A 14,279-nucleotide genomic window follows, 5' to 3' on the forward strand; every position below is an offset into this window, starting at 1 on the left:
GGAAGCCTACAATATTTCTTTATTTTAAGTAGTTATTTCTTGTCTTAGCTTGATGAGAGCTTCAAAAATATGTTTATCTCTATGTTGTTATTCCCTTTCCTACAATTAACCATTAGAGTTTAGTCAATCTCCATACCATCTGAGAGAGCTTTGCAGACTCTATTCACTTTTTAAGAATTCTCAAAATATTCAAAGGGATCCATGATCTTATCGATCTGGGAATGCCCTCCAGCTCATCCAAGTCTTCCCATCACTTCTCCACAAGAGTCCACCCAACATGCTGGAAGCTTTCTTTCATTTCACTTGATATCCCCAGGACAAAACCCAAATTTTTTTTGACTAGAGCAATTCTCATACTTCTAGTCTGTGATAATTGCATGCATATTAGTCAAAAAAAGTAGTTTGCTTTTAAAATCTGTAAATTTTGAGATTTTGAAAGTAAAACAGGGGTGGCTAGGTGGAGCAGTGGATAGAGCCCTGGAATCAGGAGTACCTGGGTTCAAATCTGACCTCAGACACTTAATAATTACCTAGCTGTGTGGCCTTGGGAAAGCCACTTAACCCCATTTGCCTCACAAAAACTTTAAAAAAAAAAGAAAGTAAAACAATCAAAATCTTAATATGTAATAGAAACATGAAAAGTGAGCTAGTCAGAAAGATTCTTGGATCTCTTCTTTTTTACTTTAAAGTAATAACTGGCATGTCTATAGAAACAAAGGCTGGGGGTAGGATTGGGGGAAGGTTTAAGTGATTTGTTCAAAGTCACGTACCCAGAAAGGGTAAACCAAAATTGAAAACTTGGGTCTTATATTGCCAAGCTCACTCTTATTTTCATTATGGCATCATGGACTATTTCAGGTTGGAAAAGGGATCATCTAGTCCCACCCTCTCATTTACAGTATTCACATTCCCCCCATTGGGAGATGTTAATTCATTGTCTCTGATGTGGCCTTGGATTAAAGAATATATTAATGCCTTTACCTCGATCTCTCTTGTCTAGCAGGTCCCAGACTGTGCTTCATCCTATCCAGCCACAAAGACTTCAGGTCATCAGTGAATGTATCTTGGTATCCTTCCTGCCACCACATACCAAAACTACCTAATCCCCCTTTCTACCTCTTAGGGAATAATACAGTCAATATTTTGCCATTCTAATTTCCTAGCATTATTTGGTACAAGGAAGACATTTAATGTTTGTTCATTGATTGATAAGATAATGGAAAAACAATTCATCCCAAGTCACATGGTGAATTAGGGGGCAAAGCCAGAGACTGAACCGAGGAAGTATCATCCCAGGCTTCATACTTTTCATTATGCCCTAAGCATTAGCTTAATTAATAACAATTTTTAAAATCAAGCTTTCAAAATTAATTATATTTCCCATCTTCAAAGGAGTTTTGATTTTTTTAAACTTTTTTAAAAGATTCAACTTGTTTTGTTTGAAGTTATGTTTGTACAATTTGGACCAAAGCCTTAATAGCTAGGACTAGAAACTTCTTAATTTTAGTAAGGATTTTGATGGAGCAAATCCAGGAATTGTGCAGAGATGGAGAGGCAGATATAAAGCAAGCCTTCCAAAGAACCACTCCCCAAAAGGTATGGGGGTACATTACATGAGGAAAAAAAAGAATATAGCAAAGGATACCATGAATCCTCAAGTATTTGAAGGGCAGTCATGTCAAAGAGATTATATTGCACTTGGGCTCAGTGGCCAGGATCAAAAGCAAGGGATGTTAACCGTAGAGATTTCAAAAAGGTGGTGCAGTGGATAGAGTGGAGTCCTTCCTGAAGTCAGGAAGAGTCATCTGAGTTCCAGTCTAGTCTCAGACACTAGCTTTGTGACCCTGGGCAAATCACTTTACCCTCTTTGCCTCTGTTTCTTCCTTTGTAAAATGATCTGAAGAATAAAATGGCACACCACCCCAATATCTCTGCCAAGAAAACTTCAAATGGGATCATGATCGAAACACTTCTACAGAAAAGATTTTGGCTCCACATGAGGAAAAATTTCCTACCCAGAGCTATTCCAAAACAGAATGGCCTCCCTCAGCAGGGAGGTCTCCATCACTGGAGTCTATTCAAAATGATGTTTGTAGATATTATAATCAAGATTTCTTTTTGAGGTACAGATGAACTGATAGCCTGAGGTGTCTTCTTAAGTCTGAAATTCTGATTCCCAGGGATTCTGATCTTATTCTCTTTCCCCCTTATCTAATGGCTCTAATAGATGAGGAAAAGAACTGCATCAGGGAAACTTCAAAGGTCTAAGATCTCTTTTCTTTGCCAGTAAGGCAAAACTGAAGGCAATGGCCTGTAAACTGACTGGCACACACCCAATAATGGTGCCCATAACAACATAACGATAGCAAAGGGAAACATGGCAAAATAAGGGAAATGGAGGGAACCTCAAGAGTTTCCATCCAACATCCTGTAAACATTTGGTTTGAGAGTTTCCCTTACAGAGTTAGAGAGGGAAACATCCAATTCAAAAACCCCTTACCTCACCAGCAAAAGTCCAATTCATAAGCTGACTTTGGAGACACTGATCAGATTCCTGTGCTTCCTATGAAGAGAACTGAACTTCAAGTTTTATGTTTCTACATTACTAGGGGAAATTTAAGCCCCAGACAAGATTAAATGGAGGGCAGCTAGGTGGCCCAGTGGATAGAGTGTCAGACCTGGAGTCAGGAAGACTCATCTTCCTTAGTTCAAATCCAGCCTCAAGCACAAGCTGTATGATCTTGGGCAAGTCACTTCACCCTGTTAGCCTCAGTTTCTTCATCTGTAAAATATGCTGCAGAAGGAAATACCAAACTACTCTAGGATCTTTGCCAAGAAAACCCCAAATGTGATCACAAAGAATTGGACATGACTGAAAAACAACTCAACAATTAAAAAGATAAAATGGACAGCAAAATACAAATGAAATACATTTAAGCTTCCATTTGGGTTTATTACTTTTTATTTACAGTTTGTGTTCAATGCAAATCAATTCCATAACAAGAGTAGTTACTATGAATCAAAGCATGAAGACACAAACACAATATACAAGAACCCCAAACAAAGTACAGCATACAAAATAGAGCAGAAAGGAGTGTTCATTCACACACACAGTAGCTTGTGATGCTTCTTGCATTAGGAAGTTCCTGTGTTAGCTACTAAGGATAGCAAACTTTCTTTGCTTTTTTTTATGAAATCAGAATATTATAGTCATATCGGATATCTCAAATCTAAGCAACAGTGTGTGACCATGTGAACAAAAGAAAAAAAAGGATTTCTTTAAAAGGTTTCAACATCGCAGCAGTTTTTGTTTTGTTTTCTTTTTAAGCAGGAAAGCAAAATTATTTGCTTCCCTGAACGAGGCCAACTTTAGGCTTAATACCAGGTTCTATATCTAAAAATATTGAATGACAAGTCTTGTAAGCTACTCTGATTCACAAAGATTTTTTTTAAAAAAAGTATTTACAGAAATAGTATAAAAGATCCTGTGAACTTATAATGATGCAAGTAAGCTCCCTATCCTTACATTCCAAATACTCAATTTACCTTGCTGTTTGGCTTTTACACGTTTGCCTCTTAATTTTGAAATAATCAACCTTCACAATAGATCATCTTCAAAACTGTTAGTTATTTGACATATGCAGAAATAAAAAACAGCATTTGAAAGTTATTCAAGAGGTCGTGTATTTCAAAGGTCTTTGGAATTAAGGAAATCAAAGTAGCTAATGAAATCTAACATTTTGTTAGATGAGGAAATAATGGGAATGTCTAGTTTTCTACAGAATATTAGGAAAGCCAATTTTACTCATTTTACTTTCACTGTGGGGAGATTCCAATCCATCATTGCACTGGCAAATGTCATTTGTGATACAGCAATTTAAATGCTATGTCAAATCCAAAGCCCCAGAGTAAATAATTTATCTCTTATGAGAATAGTGATACCTTAATGTTTTAAAACTTATCTAGAGTATATAGGCATTAAATTAGTACTGCTGAAACACATGAAGGATTTACTACCCAAAGCCTGATGATGCTTCTTCCACCATCCATTTAAATAGAAACATGGAAGCTGTTTATACCATATAATCATTTTATGGCTAATGAACCAAAGTGAAAACCAAGTCTCTTTTCCACAACCTTTTTCCTTTTCTGGATCGAGACAAAAAAATCTACCCTTTATTCCCAAAGTAGAGTTCTTGTTGATCATATTTAGTGCATCTTAAATCTTGTAAGTGGATGTCATCTCTCTTCAGTCTTGTTCTTGAAAGTTCCAACTGGTTTAAACACTGAACTAAAAAGTCCAACATCAATCAGTCCCATGAAATCATACAGAACCTTCTCATATTATTTATTCAACCGGTGGAAAATTAGCCTGGGACCTTCTCTGGAACCAATGTGTCAATAAATTTAAAGATGTGGAATTAGAGTGGGTGGGGTCAAGACACTGAGTGTTGGTTTTGTTTCCTTCTGTGTCACACTGACTAGTAGATGTAGCCATCTCAGATGGTTCAGGAAGATGGGTTAGGGAAGCATTGCTGTTGGCTTGATTGAGTCTCTTAATAGTAGAGATGTAGAAGGGAGAGTGAGAGGAGGAAGACGCTGGCAGTTGCCTGCAGGGAATTTCCACTTCCCTTAGTAGTAGTGGCTGTCTTGTTATGTGACTGTTTAGTTACTACCGAAACAGTAGTGCTCGTTGTAGTGCTGTTACTGCTTGGTGCGACAGTTCCATTTTGAGAATAAACCTGAAATATATTTGGGGAGGGAGAAAGATAGATGGATTAATAAAAGATTAATAAAAGAAATTCAGTCATAATAGGCAAAAGTTTGGGCACATATGAGGAAATTACTGAATAAGCCTTTAACAAGAGGATTACCCAGTTAGATTCTCACTCATTTTAGTTTTTAGTTACCTATGTCATAGAATTTGGGAGGAAAATCCACTCTGAAGTTAGACTCTAAGAGTTTCATTTTCTACATGAGGGGGGCTTATAATCAACCCTACCAATATAGTATAGAATGAAGACTAATCCTAAGGATTATGAAGACCCTTGGTTTGATTTTTACCTCCTTCATTTAATAGTAGTGAGGCAAGTCATTTAATTTCAGTTTTCCCCCATCTCTGAAATGTAAATAATATTTGTCTTTCCTGCCCACCTCACTGGGCTGCTGTAAATATCAAAATAGTGCTTTGTATACAATAAATCAATATGTAAATATGTTATTACTCATGATACTGATACTATTTTTTAACATTACCTAAGAGTAGCATAGCAAACAAAAAGCAAATGATGAATTAATTATTTTCTAATTCTTAGTGTGCTGATCAACTGATTTGGCAATACACATCTTCACTGAATGTCTTTTCTTAAGACTCTCACTTCTCTCAGAAAAGTTGAGGGAAATTAATTGTTGCTATAGTATGTATACACACACACACACTCACTAACTGACAGTGAAAGACAAATAAAAGTATGAAGGAAAGCCCAGGGTATGAGCCCGACTATATCCATTGCTCATCTGACTTTCACTATGAGCAAAGAGTAAGGATTTTATCTTAAATATGACAAGACAAAGCCCTATTGAAATCATGAAATTGCAACCTCCATTTAAAATAAACCAAAACCAGTATCTTGAGTTCCCCCTGATTGGCCACTTTTCTGGATTCAAAATGATTGAAGTATAAATGCTCAAGAATGATGAGTCCTGAGTCAGTGAAACTAGAAAGGCATGAGTCAATGAAATAGACCTAAGATCATATTATCATAGTATGTCACTGGCCTCCTTTTTAAATGTCACTAAATGAAGTCCAATGAGGCATGTGATTAAATCTTTCCATTGTCAGGGAACAATGCCATATTCTTGGTTCTTTCTGAGATAGTATAGAGATATTCAGTGCTCTGCCACTGGAGGCTTCCAATTACAGGAGGAAGAGAACAATGTCTCCATGTTGTTCCAAAGTCATCTGGTAAACTCTGGGAACACTCTGATTATTTGTTAATCTAAGGATAAAAAATGTAGGTTTCTGGGAACACCTTAAATGTCCAGTGCAATTCCTCATTTTACAAAAAGGAAAGATCAAGAATAAAAGTAACTTGCCCAAGTCCAGAAGAGCTGGGAAAAGGACCCAGGTGCTTTCCATTACACACAATCAGGAACATGCTTATTTAACTATTAGCTCATTAAATAAACATTTGACTCCATCAGCATACAAGTCCCAACCAAAAATAATTATCTTGATCTAAAAAGATTTTATGTCCATCATCCAGGTTGATAACCCTTCTATGGATCTTTTGTTCACTGTTTTGTCTCACAGTAAATATCAAAGAGACAGGTAAGAAGTCTTTTCCTGAACCTTCAGATTTGTGAGTTGTGATAAAGCATTACTGTTCTTTAGAACCCCTAAAGTGAATAGTTTGAGTTATTAATGCTAATGCCTTGTCTTTTTTACTTTAGCAGGTAATTCATTTATAAACTTCAATACCCTAAACAAATGTGTTATTTATTATGGCTCATCCAAGTGGCTGTTTATAATACCATTTCATTTCTTTAATGTGCAATATTTCTTTTCAGAGATGAATTTACAACAAGCAATGAACACAGTCAAGTACAATGCCCTGAATGCTCTCTCCATTCCCAAGGCTTAGGATAGTGATGTTTATGTTAGTACAAAGTACTATTAATTCACTGGAGGCTAAAAACTACTATTTCCCGGTTTACTAAAATCTCTTTTGTTATAAAAAGGGAGCAAGGGGAGGCAGGCAGGAACATTTCTGGAAACCTTCCCCCCTCCCCCACAGTAAATGCTAATGCTCCCAGGGTAGAAACAACCGCCAAGAGAATCCAGAGCGCAGGAGAAATAACAATAGGTTACAGTTACCCAAGTCCTCAGAAGGGGGAGCTCAAAAGGCTTCACACAGGCAGGCTTTCAAGATCGCTGGCCCAGGGGTGCACAGAAGCAGGTGTCTTACCCCACTTCCCCGTTTTAGAAAAACTTAGGTGGACTAGAGAATTCAGGGTAGACTGGGTCACCACACCCCAGGAACCTCCGATTCTCGGCTCTCTCGGCTGTCCCGGGGCCTGAATCATAGATTCTCCCTAAACCCTCCTAAATCAAGGCTCCTTCCAGTCTATAAAGGGGGCAGTGGGCAAGAACGGGGGAAGCCCAGACACAACCAGGTAGTCTGGCGACCTTCTCAAGGGATAGGACTTCCCGGGGAGCTCTCCTAGAGGAAAATAGGGCTAAGGAAGAAAGACAGAGGATCTACTGTCCCTACAGAGCAGTTGCTGGCACCCAATCCGGACTCCCCGGGGACCGTCCACTTCATTAGACCTTCTGGAGACCTCTGGAGACTTCTGGTTTACTATTTAAAGAATCATAAATCTTGACTTCAATCTCAGCTGCGCTATTTTCCGAGCCATCATTAACACTTCTCTCTCAGCTGGGAAATGAAAGACTAAGACGAGACGATGTTTAAGGTCTTTGTATCTCTAGTACTTGATGCCATCCCAACTAAGGGCCCTCCCTTCTCGTCCAATAGCGAGGCTTTGGGGAGCTTCAGACTTCTCCAGGACACCCGAAGGAGCCGCCACAGCAGACAAAACCTAGTCATTTACATCCCGTTTCTCTCTTCAGGTATCTCGGTAAGGGCTTCTCCCTAAACCCTGCCTACTCGAGGGCAGAAAAGAGAGCCGACACCCTTATCCCCACTCAGGTATTCTTGGTCCTTCTAGAAGAAAACGGTGCCTAGCCCTGCGCTGGCCGCGCAAGGAGCATTTGCTGAAACACCTTTCATGCTTGAGCTAGTCACCTGCTGCCTCCGCGCTTTGGTTTAAAGAGGACAGGCAGAGAAAAATGTAAGAAGGGTTCCACTAGGTTAGAAGGTAGGAAGTCAGTTTTTAAAAGGCTCCAGAATAGCCTAGGGTTAGGATTTCAGGCGGGTGTGAGGCAGAAAGAAGGGCAGGAGAAGGGCACTGTGGACTGAAGGAACAGGAAGATTCTGGTTAGATGCAGTTCAAGGCTAAAGGAGAGGGGAATGGGGAAATGGGGACGGAGGGGACTGAGTCACAAAAATGCCCACCCACTCCACTCTCTTCTCACGGATCGAGTCAAGCTGGGTTCAGTATTGTTTTTTCTAGGTGGCAGGACAAGGAAGGAACCAGGACTAAAAGAGTCTTTACTCATCCCCTTTGCTTCCCGGGGGAAATGGGGGTGGGGTGGGGGTGGGGAGGGAAGGGGGCAAAATTCCTGTGGGTCCTTGTTCTCAAAGGTTATTTTGATGGGAGAAAGAAGGTTCCAGGTCCCAGGGGCGAGCTTTTTCCCGAAGACTGTGCAGAGGCAAGCTTTCTCTGCCCAGGTTTGTGCGTGGGCGCGCGGGGGGCAGGGGCAGGGGAGCCGGTCTTTGTGTGAGGACTGGCTCGGGCGGGGAGAATGGGGATTCCCGTGGGTGGGTGGCGGGGAACAGGCTCTTTCCCCGGGAAGAGAAAGGGGCAGGCTCGGAGTGGCGGCCAGGGGTCTTCGGGACCCCAGCGGCAGGCGGCCGAGGTTTCTTTCTTTCTCCGGGAGCTGAGGGGCAGCTGCCATATGGTAGCCAGGGAGCAGCGGCTCCGGGGAGGACGGGGTGGGCTGGGTGGGGCGGGGCGGGAGGAGCAGGGTCTCGGTGCGGGTCCTGCTCGGCCTAGGAGAAAGGGAGGCCAGGACACCTCGCGAGGGTCGGGGGTCTCGGGAAGGACGGGGCGGGCTCCCAGAGTCGGGCATTGTCTGGAGGGACCCGACGAGCCCGGCTCCATCCGGACCGAGCCTGGGCTACAGAACAAGCCCCCCTCGCCCTGCCCCGCGCGCTGGCTCCGCTCCTGCCCAGCCCGAGGTGAGGGGGCAGAGGAGGAGGGCGCCGAGCCGGGGGCAGAGTCGGGGTCCAGGTGCGGAGGCCCCAGCTCACCTGCGCGGGGATCAGCAGCGCCAGGAGCAGGAGCCCCAGACACAGTCTGGCCGCGATCACCGTCCGCATGGCCGCTCCGTCCGTCCGTCCGTCCGCCCGGGCCCCCAAGCGAGATGCAGCAGTCCAGCAGCGGCCCCGCTGGCGCAGACAAGGAGCGGCGTCGGGTCCGGACCCGGGCGCGCTGGGGAGCTTTATATGCCGGGGGAAGACACAATAGCCGTGACGTGGCCGCTCCCGCGCATCCCCTCCCCTCTCCCCTCTCCCCCACGTCCCGCCTCTCCTCCCCACCCCCTCCTCCCTTTTCCTTTCCCTCGGGCGGTCTTGGGGGGGGGGGGGGCGCCCCGGGGCCCGCCCTCCTCCGCTCCCAGGTCTAGGAGTTCTCTCTCACCCCTTCCCCGGGCTCGGGCCCGAAACTACCTCTCCTCTCCCCCAGACTCCCGGGGCCCCCCCACCTGCCCTCCATCCCGGCCCCGGCCTTCCGGCCCCGGCCTTCCAGCCAGAGCCTGGCACAGATGTTTACGTGGAAGGCAGCAGGCTCGGGGCAGGCTCCCACAAGCTCCCGCTCCCACCTACCCACCCCCGGGGAGAAAACACAAAAGCCACACACGCTGCTGGAGACTTTGGACCAACTTTTCTTTGTTCCCCCGAATCTGCCCTTCCCACCCCTACCCCCACCCCCGTAAAGTTTCCTTCATTTTAATCCACCAATTACTGCTCCTTTAAACACTGGAAGAGAGCTAATGCCTCAGTTTCCACCGAAACATCACTGGCTTTCAGAACGTTTGGGCTGGACTGGAAGGGAGGGGGAGGGGAGAGGAACCGGGCTCCCGCGTGAAAGAAATGCTCCAAGGGTTCCCTTTCCAGCTAGCAGCTCCGCAACGCAGGGAGCAGAATTCCTTACGATTCCCCAAACTCGGCTGCCAGGGCGTGAGCACGCTCTAGTGCCCTGAGGGAGGCGTGGTCCGGATCTAATGTAATTCCTTTTCTCCCTTGTCCTTAGCCTATCCCAAACCAGTAACCAGCCCCTTCCGAGGCGTGGGCTGGAAGAAGAGGGGTTTCTGCCGCCCCAGCCCCAGTTTAAAAGATGAGATTTTAAAGGCCCTTCCTTCTTCCAGCATAGCATCTCTTAAGGAACCTTGTGAGTGCCGTAGTGAAATTAAACTTCAGAACTCTTTCAAAATGTGATCCCCCCCAAAAAAGTCCATATAAGGCATTAAGAATTTTAAAACTTTGGGGGGCAGCTAGGTGGTGCAGTAGATAGAGCACTGGCCTTGCAGTGAGGAGTACCTGAGTTCAAATGTGACCTCAGACACTTAATAAGCTGTATGGCCTTGGTCAAGCCACTTAACCCCATTGCCTTGCAAAAAAAAAAAAAACCTAAAAAAAATTTTAAACTTTGTAAGAATTGTTCAGTAATTATGCTGCTAAATCTTCCTAATTTACCTCTATATTCAAAACTAAATGTCCTTTTTACACCATTTGCCAGAATATGGTTAAAATCATGTCTCTGCCACATTCTATATAGCTGTGTGACTTTGGGTAGGTCATTTCATCGCTGGATGAAATGCACCCGAAAACTGGGGACTGGGGGGGGAGGGGAAGCCTCAACCAAATAAAATCCAAAGTCCTTTCAAATCTAAATCTATATCAATGAGATAAAGACCTAGTAATGTAGAGAAGCTAACTGTTATAGCTCATAGAAAAGAAAAATCACTTTCAGGGCCACAGTTGCGCCCATTGAGAAATTCTGTTACTTAGTAAGGAATTCATATAGACTATAGACTTAGAATTGAAATGGACCTTAGAGGTTATATATAGTTCTAGTCCCATTCCCACAGCCCATTTTGCAGATATGGGTCTTGAGAGATAGGTTCATGAAGTAACTCAGGGTCATACACTTAATAAAATAGCAGGGCCAAGATTCGAATGTGGATGTGACTCTACAGCAGCACTATATCTACAACAAACATTTAAAAAAAATGATAGCTAAAAAAGATTCTCAAAATCATATCTGAACTTCTAAATATTTTATTTCAGCAACATCTTATTTTCTACCTAATATTTATAGTAGCAACAATGCTGTTTTCATAAGAGTTAAGATAATTTCAAAGTTTCAAATTTTTATTTGGTAGTGGGAGGGTTGAGTAATTTTTAGTAGCTCAATAACTTTCTGCAGGTTCAAAGGTACTTTAAAGACATGTTTCAGGGGTGGCTAGGTGGTGTAGTGGATAGAGCACCAGCCCTGGAGTCAGGAGTGCCTGGGTTCAAATCTCAGACACTTTATAATTACCTAGCTGTGTGGCCTTGGGCAAGCCACTTAACCCCATTTGCCTAGCAAAAACCTTTTTAAAAAAAGACATGTTTCTACTGTTCCCGGGTCAAATTTCCTAATTAACAAACTCATCAACTAAATATACTATTTTATACAGTTTAGTGTAAAGAAACCATCACTGCAGTTCCCTAATTACAAACTCCAAAGAAGTTGCAAAATGTGGATTCCCAGCTTTTTCATCCAGAAAAAGAGCAAAACTTCCCAAGTTCCAGGGAACCATAATGGAGGACTTTAGGAATTTCCTTATCTCCAGCTTAGTTTTCATTTGATTAGGTACTAAGGTAGAAGAGGATGCTGCCTTTACAGTTTATCTCCAGGTTCCCTCTTCAGAGGTCAGTTTAATTTACAGTTTGGTCTTTAACTAGTATTATGGAGAGAGAAGAAAGAGGAGTAGAGGAAGGGAGGAAGGGAGGGAGGAAGGAAGGGAGGGAGGAAGGAAGGGAGGGAGGAAGGGAGGGAAGGAGGAGGGAGGAGAGGAAAGGAGAGGAAGAGAAAGAATTGAACCACAAAACATTTTCAAAAAGGAAGTTTTTCTGTTGTCTCCAGATGAGGGCAAGTGTCCAATAAACATGCCTCATTTTCTTTTCAGATGTGTCTTGTCCCTGCCTATCCTCTTTTCACTTTCCACCCACTTTTCTCTCCTCCAGTGCTTGAGGGTAGAAGGGAGTTGTTTTTCTTCCTTAGACCAATAACATTCCATTGTGGAAATCTAAGAATACTCAGGTTTCTTGGCCATTCTCCTGTAGTCTACTAGGATAAATTGTCGGTTTTCAGTTTTATAAAGTCATTATAAATTATCTTTGTTAATTGAACTTGTTCTAACTGGTTTACATATGCAATATGAGTTTGCATATATAGTTAGAGATTTTAACTTCTCTGAATGACCGTGCACAAGTTACTCAACTTCCTGATGCCCATTTCCTCACTGGTAAAACTGAAGAAGCAACCCCACATAAATAAGCTTGAAAGGGTTATAATTTAACAAAACTCAAGTATAATTATTGTGATGATATATATATAAGCAATACCTATAAAAGTCAAAATCCATTAAAACTTGACTTTTAAAGATCATGTAATTATTTAACATCATCACTTTCCTCAAAATTATGTCACATAGCTAGTATCAGCACATATGATTCTCACAACAATCTTCTTTTTGTAGGTAAAGAAATTTAGGACCAAAGAGGTTAAGTAACTAGCCTCAGTTTCCATAACCAGACAGTTCAGAGCTGGAGCTAAATAGAACCCCAAGTGTCCTGCTCAGCAGTTCAGGATTTTTTCTGCTTTACTGTGCATATTTAAACATTTAAACAACTATTTCATGTCAAGTTCAAATGACACAAAAGTTGACATGATTCCACCTTTAAAATTGATGCAAATGCCATAATTTAAAAGGGAACACAGACTGTGTTTGTGTATGGAGACTTTACAAGGCTTTTTTTTTATTGTGTTCTGTTTTTCATAGTTAAGAAAATACTGCCTAAAAAAGGTGAAGCTACTTAATGGAAACGAATTGTGCCTTTATTGTTCAAAGACAATATTCCATTAGTAAGGAAATTAAAGTGAAATAAATAATGGTTCTCATTTCAGAGGGAAAGATTCAAGGACATCAATTATTTAGTGGATATTTATATTTCATAACAGGTACATTAAATAAAATAATTCAAAATAAAAACAATGACCTGCCTTCGGAACATCTACTTTCCTCCTTATTAACTAGCTGTGTGTAAGTCACTCTGGGCCTTCATTTTAGCATCAAATGAGGAGGGCTGGATTAGATAGCTTCTAAAGTCTCTTCTAAAAAAAAAAGGAAAAATGAAACTTACATAATTAACTTTAATATATATTTAAATGGAATAGCAAGTTATATATATAATAGATTTGCAGTTTTTGTGTGCAGTCATCTTTTTTATTATGCCATCTTATGGAAATGCTTGTTTTATTCCATAAATTAAAAATAAAATAAATAAACATGAACGAAATTGTCTCTATTATATCAAAGAGCCTATAAATGCTTCTATGTTGTACAGCAGGAAAATTGATCATTTCCTCAACTTTAAAATCAGGATAACCACCAGGATACTAGCCATCCCACCTACCTTTTAGGAAGGAATTCTTTGGTTCCTTGGTAATCTGAAAAGTATTATTTAGATGCCAACTATTATAAGACATTGTTAACACAATTGGCTCCACTAGGGTTTGCAGTGTTAAGAGCACTGGATTTTGGAGCCAGAAAAGTTTCATTTACCAGCTCTGTGAATCATTGACATTAGTTATTTCTCTGAACTTTTCCTAGCCTTAGTTTCCTCACCTGCAAAACAAAAATGATAATACACTACCTATCCCACAGGATAACTTTGAAAAAATGCTTTCTTTGTAAAAATACTACATTAAAATACTACATTAAAGGAGCTATTATTATAACCAAAAACTCAGTTCACATTGCCAGGTAAAACATGATATTTAAAAATGCATTTCCTTTGCCATGTGGTCTTTTCTTATTTATGTCCATAAAACATTTTTTTCTTTAATGTACTGCAGTATTCTTGGCTAACATTTAAAAAAATGAATTTCTTTCTCTTTGTCTTCTGGCTAAAAGCCACAACTAACCCTAAGAACTCTAGCTTACTCAAATTATTGAATGGCATAGATGATTTTTATAAGTTGATTTTTCATTTCTACTAATGAGACTCTGTGTGGAATCTGTCTCTATCTATCTCCTCTGTGTCTCCCTTCTTTTTTCCCTTATCCCTTTCCCTCTCCCATTCTATTCTTTCTTTTTTCCTCCTCCTTTTCCTCCTCTCTCTCCCACCTTCCCCTGCTTGCCCTCTCAATGAGGAGGTGCTGCTATCTGGTGGCCAGTTTGAGCTACTCAGTAATGACTGAAGAATGAAACAACCTCCTTTGTTGTCTCTTAGAAGACACAAGGGGATCCTGGGATTTATGGCTGGTTAAAATAATAATAATTTCTTAGTTTTTTTAACTCATTTTTGTACTTTTGGACTTTTATT

The 14,279-nt window shown here is 41.4% G+C and overlaps 1 protein-coding gene across 1 annotated transcript; it reads right to left on the reverse strand.

Moving 5' to 3' along the window:
* Positions 1 to 2,915: 2,915 nt before the first annotated feature.
* CD24 (CD24 molecule) lies at positions 2,916 to 9,399 on the reverse strand. The gene is made up of 3 exons (XM_074190030.1): positions 9,325 to 9,399; positions 8,937 to 9,125; positions 2,916 to 4,742 (listed from the first exon to the last, which is right to left on the reverse strand). The coding sequence occupies exons 1-3, from the start codon at positions 9,397 to 9,399 to the stop codon at positions 4,557 to 4,559; spliced, it is 450 nt and encodes a 149-aa protein (XP_074046131.1). The 3' UTR covers positions 2,916 to 4,556.
* Positions 9,400 to 14,279: the final 4,880 nt, after the last annotated feature.

Source organism: Macrotis lagotis, chromosome 5 (assembly GCF_037893015.1).
Source record: "Macrotis lagotis isolate mMagLag1 chromosome 5, bilby.v1.9.chrom.fasta, whole genome shotgun sequence".
NCBI lineage: Eukaryota > Metazoa > Chordata > Mammalia > Peramelemorphia > Peramelidae > Macrotis > Macrotis lagotis.

Coding starts and splice junctions, on each gene's coding strand:
- CD24 (XM_074190030.1), bottom strand. CDS start 9,399: ATGGAGGGCAGGTGGGGGGGCCCCGGGAGTCTGGGGGAGAGGAGAGGT. Junction 9,126..9,324: donor GGCCCGAGCCCGGGGAAGGG/GTGAGAGAGAAC, acceptor CGGCATATAAAG/CTCCCCAGCGCGCCCGGGTC. Junction 4,743..8,936: donor CGCTGCTGATCCCCGCGCAG/GTGAGCTGGGGC, acceptor AATATATTTCAG/GTTTATTCTCAAAATGGAAC.